The sequence below is a fragment of the Engystomops pustulosus genome, chromosome 2 (genome assembly GCF_040894005.1).
Source record: "Engystomops pustulosus chromosome 2, aEngPut4.maternal, whole genome shotgun sequence".
Classification (NCBI taxonomy): Eukaryota; Metazoa; Chordata; class Amphibia; order Anura; family Leptodactylidae; genus Engystomops; species Engystomops pustulosus.
Window position 1 is genome coordinate 84,199,751 of NC_092412.1, and position 12,922 is coordinate 84,212,672.

Sequence of the window (12,922 nt, forward strand, 5' to 3'; positions counted from 1 at the left end):
CAGCCCCTCCAAGTAATTTGTCAACCCGATCCGCAACATGCCGAACCTAAGCACCCGGCAAACAACACTGTTTGGTATGCATAGTGTTTGTGACAGATTGCCCTCTCTGTTCCCATAATAATGGAATCTCCAGCGACCAGCACCTGTCTGACCTTGCCTATGCTCCCAGTACCCTTCTTACTGGAGCAGACAGTCCTCTTGTCTTGCTGCAGTGTTGCTACCCCAGAGCTGATATCCCTCGCACCTCCAGCTTGGCAAACTTATTGAAGAAACTTATTGCAGAAAACTTTGCTCCATATTGTCAATTGTCTGCAGCCTTGAAACTGTAATTTAGATACAGAACCTGGGCTTCCAGATGAGAAATTCACACATCCCACACAGCAGTATTCACCCTTGAATGGTTGTTCAAGGAAAGCATACATGGCACAGGATGTACACTGTATAGCATTGGAACTTATGAAGTCCATTGTACTAATATGGAATACAATAGAAATACGGAAAAAAAATTCACAGAAAAGTAACACAAAAATACAGCAGTTACCTGCTAAAGTCTCTAATCCCTTAATCCTAAATCCCACATGTTAATACAATATAGAGCTCATCTACACATACATTGTATGAGTATCATTATATTGTATATCATTATATATATCAAAGAGGTTTGTAGTAACAAATAGATTGGTGCAGGGACTCTATTTTTTATTCTGTTTTTAGTAGATCCATCTAGGATCTACATTAAAGTTGGGGTGCAGGTCACCACTTCTGTTACCAGCGACAGTCACATAGTGCTTTCATTCATATTTAGGATTGCGCCAAACTCAACTTGTATAGTTTCATATTGTCAACTAGTATCACTCAGTGGTAAATACAATCACAGTTTTCTAGCTGTATTAATAGGTATTATTTAAAAAGTATTCTAGAAAAAACATCTTCCAGAACTTTTTGGGAAATATGTTTATGTTCAATCATACCCTTGTCAGGTTGGCTGATTGGTCATTTTTAATCTTATCTTTGTATACGGAGTTTTTAAGTATTTATTTTATCATCCTCTATTTCAGATCATTTATAGTTGGTTTCATCTTATTCATTTATTACCATCTCTGGTTAATTTCTTTCTTTTCTCTAGCACTTTAACATCTTCTTTTACAAAGGTATTGTCAAAACAATGCATCAAACAACCCTCTGTGGAATATTCATCCCTTTTTACCTATCACCAAGTTATGTCTGCAACCTTACCAGCTAACATTCTTGGACAGCATGTTAATTTCTAACTGTCAACACATGGTTGGAACATCTTTCTTTTAGAAATATTGCATGGAAGTAAGCACAAAGCACACAATAATCACTGATGCATCCTTAACATTATGCTTATACCTAATGATCATAGGATAACCTCAATGATAACATAGTTAAAAAGTTTCAATTTGTTGTATACACAAGTTTTTGTGATTGTTGTTAACCAGTGTTCATCACCTAGCCAATGAATGTGCCCTTCACAAATCCCATCACACTCATGAACAGCAACAAAAACTTAAGTAAGGTGACATACAATTTTGGTGGCTAGATACTATGGTCAGAAGTTAAGTTTCAAAATGGTACAATTGTACTGTCACTGTAAACCAAGCAATGAGCCTCCTTGGGGACCAACGGGTTCTGATGACAGACAGTGGCCAGTGGCTCCTACGTGTGCCATCAATGGAAGACTGTCAGACCATGTATCAAGAAACAATAGTCTTTCACTAAGGGCCTAAAATGAAATCTACCATCAAAATCCATCATCATAAACCAGGGACACTTAATCATAGATCCAGGCACTTTTACAGTGGTCATCTTCTTATATTTGTTTTACATGGCCTCCTTTCTCTTACATTTCCTCTCCTTTCTCTAAAATTAACCTTTACAATTATGCTAATGAGACAAAAGGGCTACCTAGCCCATCTGTGCTCTGGCTAAACTTTTGTTGCTAAACACTATGCAGCCAAAGTTTTCACCCTCACCCCTGCACTACCTGTAATCTCAGCAACAGTGAGCAGTTTAGGAGGGGGAAGTGCTCCACCACATTAACAGCCTGTGTAGCTACAACATGGATTGGCAAGAGTAGCCCTTCTGGTTCATATGCACAATACGTTTATTTTAGTTTGGAGACCATGGATGACAATATCAGAAGATTACCACAGTCATGGCACCCGGATCTATGAGTAAGTGTCACTAGTTTATCATGCTTGATTTTGATGGTAGATTTTATTTAACCTCTTAATGCTCTTACACGGTGAGCAACATACAGAGGTGTAGTTTGCTGCATATTGCAGCAAACACCCACTGCTAACCGGCAACGTTTAAAAGACAAGGGCATATGGGAACTACCATCTTTGTTGAGATCGCCGCTCCCCGTGACATCATCCCCAGGGAGCGGCGATCAGTTGCCATGACAGTCTTGGGTCTTTGTAAGACTTAAAGGGAACATCGTAGTACCCGCCAAAGCCGCCGGCCTACTGCGCACGCGCGGCGATGCGCCCTTTGTTGATAAGCACTGAGGTATACGCAACTCCCTACGGAGTTTGCGTATCTCTCGTCCGGCGCCTCTCAGTCTAGACACTGTACTCGCAATGAGTGTAAAACTTTGACACTCTTTGCGGACTTGTCTTGCCGAGAGGTAAGATGTCTCATAAATGGGCAGTGTATAATGTATTTTCTGAAGCCTCTGCCGAGTTTATTTTACAATCGTGGGGGGGGGGGGCAGAATTGTATATTGGCTGACATAATAATGTTTTGCTGTGGTGGGGGGGGGGGGGCGCAAATTAGCTGGGATTACAGGGGGGGCATTGGTGCTCATATGGGCTGGCATAGTAATGTGATGTTATGTTTGGGGGCATATTAGCTGGGATTACAGGGAGTGTGGACTTTGGGGGCATATGGGCTGGCATACATAGTAATGTGATGGTAAGTTTGGGGGCTTATTAGCTGGGATTACAGGGAGTGTGGACTTTGGGGGCATATGGGCTGGCATACATAGTAATGTGATGGTAAGTTTGGGGGCTTATTAGCTGGGATTACAGGGAGTGTGGATTTTGGGGGCATATGGGCTGGCATACATAGTAATGTGATGGCATGTTTGGGGGCATATTAGCAACGAATGTTGTGGGAACTTTGGGGGTTCATAGTGGCTGATATCGCAATTAGTGTGGTTGGAAATTTATCAGGATTGACATTGTTTGTGTGGTAGTGGTAAACGTTGCTGGTCTATAATGACCAACTTGTCTCTCATATGTGTTTTTAAATTTATTTTTCATAAAAGATTAATAAAGTATCAGAAACAAACATTCATATCAATAAAATGGAGAATGAACAAGACAGCAACCTTTTTGCAGATCAAGATTATGTAAGTCTCATAATTATGTTTTGTTTAATTGTATTATTTAACACTAATTTTCTTCATTTTTGGATTAATATTCTACATTGCTACATCCCATATAGATACCAATGGTGGTAGATAATCTTGTCGAAGAATCCTTGGTGATAAATCTTACCTGTATGCCTGATTCTAGCATTATGGTGGAATCCAATTACAACATTCTGTCTTGTATAGTTGAATCGGATGATGGAGAATCTTACAACATTCAAGTAAGTACCTTTATGCATGACAAAAATTCTGTTACTACACGTCTTCTCTAATTGTTGTAGATGGATACCCACAACCTAAATATATGTATTCCCCCAGGGTACAGTAATGTAACAATACAACCCCACAGCAAATACCTTCCCAAATTTGAGACTTTGAGCCCGTATTATAAAAAAAATTTAATTAATCGTATTTTTTTGATAAAGGCACTATTTGAAAATGAGGGCAACAATGAGGAGGCCATCTCTTTAGCTGCTACTGGCAACATTCAGATACCAGGGTGTAGCCACTCTCAAATAAACACTGTGGATAATCCAACAAGCACTGAAGATGAAGAGGATGTAAGCACATTGGGGGAGATTTGTTCTGCTGGTCTTCTGTAGCAGTCTGTCACAAGGGGCTGTTAGACTAAAGAAATGCATTGTGTCTCTCTACTCAAGTGTGGTCATCCAATTGCTGTCATGCACTACACATTAGTTGATGACTAAACAACCATACCACATAAAGGATACAGTCCCCTTACAACAATTACCAATTTTCAAGGGACTGTAATAATGCCCTATTAATTAAAAATTACATAATATTAAACTGATTAAAAATTAAACTGAAAAATGTGATTGTTGTTAACATTAACCCCATTTTTTTAACAACTTTTTTCTTTTTTTAAGATTTCCGATTTGCTGGTCGAATTAAGATCCAAGTTTGGAGGGAACCAAACAAATGAGCCATGCTTTCCTTCAAATCCTCTGCGAGTCGATTTTTCCCAATATATTGATTTGGAAATAGAAGAAAACAATGAGAGAATCGGAAATGTTAATTGGTGTAATTGCAATAATTGTGTTCCCATGTCAACAAGCATTGAGTCAATTTGCTGCCTTGAAGTTGAGAATGCAATCCCTTACGTCACTAATCATACATGTATTATAGATCATGAATACTTTAGAATATTTTGTCAGAGAGCTGACACAGTTATTATATTAAGAGTTATCGGACAAGTAATGAATCCCCCACTGGAGAAAGCGAAAAATAGGTGAGCTTTTCATCATATAACTTGGAGAATATACCGTGATTCATATATAAAAGAGCTGCTAATGAACTTTTTAGAACAGTAATTTTGCCCTCAAAGGGATTCATTGAAATCTGTAAATAAAGTTAGGTTACTATTGTTATAAATAATAGTCAAACAAGCCTATCTGAAAGTTTCTATCTCTAGTTTTGGCTTTTCCCATTGTGCTGGTTTTAATCATATGTGAGCTTGTAAAGCACAGACTGTAAGTGGAATGATTGAGATGCCTTGAGACATATGTGTAGTTACATAATTTATACATAACTAGTTTATGAAACCTGTGTGAGCCAGCCATCTTGTCTATTACTTCTTGCAAAATGTTCAGTATAATGTAATCTTCATAATTTTTTCATATTAGAAATTTACAGCAACGGTCATTATATTTTGGAGTTTAGTATTAAACTAATTTAATATATAAAAACATGTTGTTTAGTAAACTAAAATGGATAAAAAAATTAGATAAATGTTTTGAATATAATATTTTATAATGTCTTTCTTTCAGGTTACATCGAAAAACAGCCTACCGTGCATTTACTGCATGGGTACACGGGTACCTAGGAATGGGAAACAGACGACCCATTCCTTCATGTGTAGTACATTTGGTACGTTCAGCATTTCCAGACCCAAACAATGAATACATGGGTTACAAAGCAAGCAACGACGGGGTGGCCGAGTTCATGGCTTTTGAATGAAGCACTGCTATTGATATGTTTGTCTCAGCCAGTACTGTCCTCTGTGTTATAGTTTATCCAAAAAAAAAAGCTTGATAACTTACATCAAACCATCTGTTTACAAGATACAACACTAATGTATGGGAGTAGCTAATGATAATGTTGAAATTGAGTGTTGCTCAACAAAAAGATGATAATTAACCCAATTAGTGACTGTACTGGCTGAAACAAAAATTTTAGTAATAGACATAGATTTGTTACAATTATTTGTTTACTTGAAGGTTTTTCAAAAATCCAACGTCACTTTAATATTTAATAATTTATACTGTAAAATTATTCTACATGTTTATTTTTTCTTGTTGCATTTATTTAAAAAGTTCATATTAAATTTATTGAATGAAACAAGCATACCACTGGATGAAACATTTATTTTTTTAAAAATTCAACACATTTTAATCAACCATCACAAATCCAATGAACCATTTTGGCTTTACAGTACTTGTTCAGATAATTTTTTATAAAACACTTTGATAGGAAAAAAACTTTGATAGGAATGACTATAAACACAACAGTGAATAACAAAACCTGCAATCCCACAATAATAAGATAACACCATAACTTCCTCTTAGGTACAGCTGTGAATACAACAGTTTCTATTCAAAAAGATTAGTGTCAGTCAAATCTACCTCGAAATCAAAACTATTGACAAGTTTGTTTTTCCGAAAACGGGCGATTCGCATTTCTTTTATAAGCTCTTTATTTGGTCTCTCCAAATTAGCCAAATTTGATGGAAGTGAAGGAGCCCTGGATTGCCAGTTGTGTGAAATTTCCCCCTTGCACAACCTTAGAACATCAGTCATGATTGCTTCTAGATAGTCTACGGACAATTTCTCATACACATTACGAACTATCCATTTTTTTTTACCCTTTGGGATAATCAACTTTGTTCTTTCGGTGCCAATAAGTTCAGTGTTTTTCCGCTGGACTTTGACTGTTGCTTGCTCTCGTCCAGTATTAAAATTGTGTGTAAGTACTGCCAGCTTAGTTCTTGCTTCCATGGCGTCGACTCCAAAGTGGATTCTTTTAGTGCGGTACTTCAATGCCATACTATGAAAGCATTCAAGGGCACCAGTGTGGCAATTGTGTACCAAGTTTGGCAAATCATCTAAAAGTTGTTGATTTGTCACAACTTTAGCAATATTTTTGTATGGCGGGGTATCAGGATTTAACCACAACACCTTTTTATCATCTGCATCAGGAGTTTCCAAGGGACCATGCGCACATGCAGTGTAGAGATTTCCTTCCCAAGAATGGACATTTGAAATATGGTATAACAAAGACAGCCATTTTTCTCTGAGAAGCTCAACATTGTCGTCACATGTTTGTAGACACCACCAAAAATGCAAGTTAATTTTTTCGATCCAAGGGAAAATTTGCTTGTTAAATTTTCCTTTACTGGCCTGGGTCAGCTTTTTTCGAATAGACTTTGCATAGTGCCAGACATCAAACTGATGTATAATTTTTGGGTAATTTTGCTTCATTAATTTGCGAATGCTGACATGACGGTCGGACGCAAAAAGTTTTATCCTATATCCCTGATCAATAATCCGTTCCATGCAAACACCAAATCCATACTTCTCCATAGCTACTGATGATGAACACTGGGTGCGTTGAACCACTTCAAAGTCCACTATGTTTTCTGTAACACAGTCCATCAATGTATAAATGCAGTATTTTGCACTGTGACCAGGGCTGTCACACTGGCCGTCTCCTGAAATACATACATTTTTTCCTTGAAGGTTGTTGAATAATTGACTTTGCTCCTTTTTCCATGAAATATTGATCGCTGGGAACAGGAAAAGTGATTGGTATCTGTAATAGGTAGTCTCCGATATGTTGACAACACCGAGTAAAGTCAGGAACTCTTTTATTTTCTGAAAATTCAATCCGCTGAACAGAATGGCTGAGGCTAATAACAGATTACCTGAAGCATATTGTCCAATTTTGGGTTGTGTTTCCATAATGTTGAAAGCATGCCCCTTCGAACACTTTGCCCTGATTAAACAGTAGCTCCCATCAAATTTTTTGGTTACATGTTCAACAAGGCTTGCACAATTGATATATTTTTGACATTTGACTTTATATAACAATTGGTCCAGACATGATTCAAAAATTAAAAGTTTCCGTTCTGTAACTTGTTCAGCTTCAATCAGATTAGATCCAAATTGTGATGTTGGCATTTGTTGGTTGTCTCCAATGATGGAATCCATTAGATTCAATTCTGACTCCAGAGGGCAAAAATCGTTGTCCTTCATATCATCTTGAATTTTGCTTTGTGCAAAAAATGATGAGCTTGTATCATTTACAGACATTTCACAAGTATAGTCGCAATTTGCAAAGTCAATATCTGTATCCTTCTCTTGAATAGGAGAGAGTGGTTCTATGCCTTCCAAAAAAAAGGTATTCAAAGTTTGTGAATCTTCTATATCGCCACTACTTCGGTTTGCCTTTTTTTTTGGGGGTGAATCTGTAGTTTTTGGATCTGGAGTAGATAACAACAGAATTCTATCTAAACTACCTCTTTGAGAATGATGGATAAGAGGAGCAATGGCGAACATCTCTTCTGATAATGTGGGTGGCTCTGTATTATACATTATTGTTGAGTTCAATAAATCAAAATCTGTTTGGGTAGATATTTCTCTGTATTTCTCAAAAACTGCACTCTCCAAATTTGCTTCTGGTGTAGGTACCTGACAAGAAGTCTCCACAATTCTCTTTCTTTTGACAGCTTTTTTCAATGACTCCTCAATAAGACATTCCCCCTCTTCCACAGTTGGAAAAATTGTTGGTACAGCTTCCGGGCGGATGGTTCTTTGAGAAGCATTAAAAATATATGCATCAAGAGCAAAGTGTTTAGAGCACAAACGAAATTTATTGGTCTTGTTTTCGTCTTTAATCCGTTGTGCTAGCTTATCAATATCAGAAAACTGTTGTCCAGTGCTGACAAGCCATCTTCTGATTCATGATAAATCATGCGGAAAAGAATGTAAAATTACGCCTGGTTGTTGTCCCTTTGTACCAGTCTTACTATTGCATTGGTTTATAAGACAACTAGGCATGATGAATAGGCTAACAAAAAAAAAATAAGATATATAGTGGTTACTTTAAAATAAAACATATTTCTTTTATTACAATTTATAAATGAACATGAAAACTGCTTGTCCCACTCCCCCAAAGAGCAAAGTTTCAACCCCCCACACACATACAATGGACGTGTATTAACTTATCACCATGTTCAACAAATTTACACACAATATGCAATGATGGCCAATATGCCCCCAAACATAACATCCCATGCCAGCCCATTAGCCCCCAAAGACCCCCCACCCTGTAATCCTAGCTAATAAGCCCCCAAACTTACCATCACATTACTATGTATGCCAGCCCATATGCCCCCAAAGTCCACACTCCCTGTAATCCCAGCTAATAAGCCCCCAAACTTACCATCACATTACTATGTATGCCAGCCCATATGCCCCCAAAGTCCACACTCCCTGTAATCCCAGCTAATAAGCCCCCAAATTTACCATCACATTACTATGTATGCCAGCCCATATGCCCCCAAAGTCCACACTCCCTGTAATCCCAGCTAATAAGCCCCCAAACTTACCATCACATTACTATGTATGCCAGCCCATATGCCCCCAAAGTCCACACTCCCTGTAATCCTAGCTAATAAGCCCCCAAATTTACCATCACATTACTATGAATGCCAGCCCATATGCCCCCAAAGTCCACACTCCCTGTAATCCTAGCTAATAAACCCCCAAACTTACCATCACATTACTATGTATGCCAGCCCATATGCCCCCAAAGTCCACACTCCCTGTAATCCCAGCTAATAAGCCCCCAAACTTACCATCACATTACTATGTATGCCAGCCCATATGCCCCCAAAGTCCACACTCCCTGTAATCCTAGCTAATAAGCCCCCAAATTTACCATCACATTACTATGAATGCCAGCCCATATGCCCCCAAAGTCCACACTCCCTGTAATCCCAGCTAATAAGCCCCCAAATTTACCATCACATTACTATGTATGCCAGCCCATATGCCCCCAAAGTCCACACTCCCTGTAATCCCAGCTAATAAGCCCCCAAATTTACCATCACATTACTATGTATGCCAGCCCATATGCCCCCAAAGTCCACACTCCCTGTAATCCCAGCTAATATGCCCCCAAACATAACATCGCATTACTATGTATGCCAGCCCATATGCCCCCAAAGTCCACACTCCCTGTAATCCCAGCTAATAAGCCCCCAAATTTACCATCACATTACTATGTATGCCAGCCCATATGCCCCCAAAGTCCACACTCCCTGTAATCCCAGCTAATAAGCCCCCAAACTTACCATCACATTACTATGTATGCCAGCCCATATGCCCCTAAAGTCCACACTCCCTGTAATCCCAGCTAATATGCCCCCAAACATAACATCACATTACTATGCCAGCCCATATGAGCACCAATGCCCCCCCCTGTAATCCCAGCTAATTTGCGCCCCCCCCCCACCACAGCAAAACATTATTATGTCAGCCAATATACAATTCTGCCCCCCCCCCCCCCCCACGATTGTAAAATAAACTCGGCAGAGGCTTCAGAAAATACATTATACACTGCCCATTTATGAGACATCTTACCTCTCGGCAAGACAAGTCCGCAATGAGTGTCAAACAAAGTTTTACACTCATTGCGAGTACAGTGTCTAGACTGAGAGGCGCCGGACAAGAGATACGCAAACTCCGTAGGGAGTTGAGTATACCTCAGTGCTTATCAACAAAGGGCGCATCGCCGCGCGTGCGCAGTAGGCCGGCGGCTTTGGCGGGTACTACGATGTTCGCTGCGCATGACGGAAGTGCGCATGCGCAAGAACTCGGCCGAGTGGCCGAGTGACTAGAGAGGCGTGCACAAACGGACGTGGAGGAGGGAGGAATTTGGACTCGGGCGGATAAGATACGCCCCGCTGGACTACCTTGATTCCATCCATAGTTACCAGGTACCGGATAAAAAGTGTTTTTCTGCTTTTGTGAGGATCGATCTTGCTAGTTGAACTAGGGGTGAGTGTGGGACTTGAGGACTCTATTGGAAGCTGTCCTTAGCCCATTTTTTTTGAACAACGGTGAAAGGTTCCCTTTAAGGCTGTATGGCTTCTGCAGATTCGTTACAATGTGCATTTGGATACATAGTAATGAATCCTATGTAGAAACTCCATATACTGCAATACAGTAGTATTGCAGTATATGGTAGAAACAATCAGATTATCTAGGGTTAAAGTACCCTAGAGGGTCTCAAAAATAGTAAAAAAAATAAAAAAGTAATAAATAATGTAAATAAACTAAATATTCAATTCCCCCCATTCACTAGAACTGATATAAAACTAAATAAACAGTAAATTACCAAAAAAGAAAATATGACAAATAAGCGTAGGCCAGCTCGCCATCCGTCAAAGTCAATGACACAAAATATTTGAGAAGGCCAAGAAAGATGATGCGTGGCTATCGCAAAATATCAATTTTATTTCAATACAACATTAAAAAGATGAATAAAACAGTGTAAAGACAAAAATATTTAACAATTGGTGAAATGTATAGACCACACAGAGGAATAAAAAACATGTAGGTCACCAGGTAACGCCCTTATGGGCTTCCGGCAGGTTATATGGTCAAATAAGGTGCAAACAATGTAAACAACAAATATGCAGCTAAATGCTGCTGTACAAAATTGCAAAGTGAGCAAACCAGAGACCAATACCATACCAATAAGTAGGACCCCACACGTAAGACCTTACGGGGTCTTACGTGTGGGGTCCTACTTATTGGTATGGTATTGGTCTCTGGTTTGCTCACTTTGCAATTTTGCAAAGTGCTCACTCTGCAATTGTTAAATATTTTTGTCTTTACACTGTTTTATTCATCTTTTTAATGTTGTATTTAAATAAAATTGATATTTTGCGATAGCCACGCATCATCTTTCTTGGCCTTCTCAAATATTTTGTGTAAATAAACAGTAAGTATCACAAACATGGTAAGCATCACAACATCCCAAAATGCTCTATTTATCAAAATATAAAAACGGTTATTACTGGCAGTGAATCTCATAACGGAACATAGCACCCAAATGTCTGAAATGCCACTTTAACACCGTTTTGCATCACATAAAGAAATTGATAAAAAGTGATTAAAAGGTTGCAAAATCCTCAAAATAGTTGCAATGAAAACAGCAGCTCATCATGCAAAAAAGGACGTATTACTCAGCTCCATACACCGAATTATGAAAAAGCTATTAGCATTCAGTTCATTTTTGAAAATGTATTAAAACACAATAAAACCTATACAGATTTGGTATCACTGTGATCGTACCGAACCAAAGAATAAAATAGATTTATCACTTGAAGTGCACAGTGAAAGTCGAAAAAAAACTAGACCACAAGAATGTGAGGCGAATGTGTTTTTTTTTTTGGCAATTTCACCACATTAGGAATTCTTTTACAGCTTCCCAGTACACGGCATGGAATAATACATAATGTCACTGAGAAGTAAAATTTATTTCGCAGAAAATAAGCTCTCACACAGCTCTGTACACGAAAAAATGCTAAAGTTATAAAGATTTTTGAAGGTAGAGAGTAAAAAATTAACAAAAAACTGCAATGCAATGATTTATTAATCAGTATTTTTATTGCAATATCAAACACATATTATTTATTTGAAGCACTTGTCCTATAAGTATAAGAGGTTCACTGTTTAACGAAAGCATATTTGTTTTGCAGTACATGGACATTAAAACAATTCAAGTGTATTGATATGTCTTAAAAAAAATTTTTTTATAGTTAACAATCTAAATATTCACACATTTGTGAACTTCAACTCACCATCAGCCATTATAATAATAATAAAAAATAATAAATGTATTTATGTAGCACCATCATATACTGTAGAGTTTTACAAATTATGGGGAAAATAGAAAAACAGAAAATAGAGAAACAGAAGACGTCACAAAGTACCGTATATTCCGGCGTATAAGACAACTTTTGAAGACAGAAAAATCTTCTGTCTTCTCTGGGGTCGTCTTATGCGCCGGTAATCCCAACCGCCCGCCGTGTATTCACGGCGGCGGTCGGGTCGCACTGCATGGAGAGGGCTCACAGGCTGAGCCCTCTCCATAGCCGGTAAGTCTTTGCTGCATATTGAACACATCAGGTATCGACGCGTCCGAAAATGCCCGATCTATCAAAATATGATAACGGTTTTTCAATGCGTTTAACCCCGTAATGGAAAATAGCGCCCAAAGTCAAAAATGGCACTTTTTTGCCATTTTGAAAAATCTAAGAAAATCTATAAAAGGTGATCAAAAGGTCGCACAGTCCTAAAAATGATATCAATGAAAATATTATCAAATTTCACAAAAATTGACACCACCCACAGCTCCGTACACCAAAGTATAAAAATGTTATTAGCGCCAGAAGTTGGCAAAATCAAAAAAATAATTTTTGTACAGGAGGTT

The 12,922-nt window shown here is 38.3% G+C and overlaps 1 protein-coding gene across 2 annotated transcripts in view; it reads left to right on the plus strand.

Annotated features, from left to right (window-relative positions):
- LOC140116552 (P2X purinoceptor 7-like) overlaps positions 1-5,713 on the plus strand; it is an 81,288-nt gene extending 75,575 nt beyond the window's left edge. For both annotated transcript variants that reach the window (XM_072133050.1, XM_072133051.1), the window contains exons 3-6: positions 3,296-3,379; positions 3,475-3,621; positions 4,288-4,649; positions 5,188-5,713. In XM_072133050.1, coding sequence (XP_071989151.1) covers positions 3,335-3,379; positions 3,475-3,621; positions 4,288-4,649; positions 5,188-5,377 — 744 coding nt within the window. In that variant the 5' untranslated portion in view covers positions 3,296-3,334 and the 3' untranslated portion in view covers positions 5,378-5,713. The remainder of the gene's footprint in view (positions 1-3,295; positions 3,380-3,474; positions 3,622-4,287; positions 4,650-5,187) is intronic.
- The last annotated feature ends 7,209 nt before the right edge of the window (positions 5,714-12,922 follow it).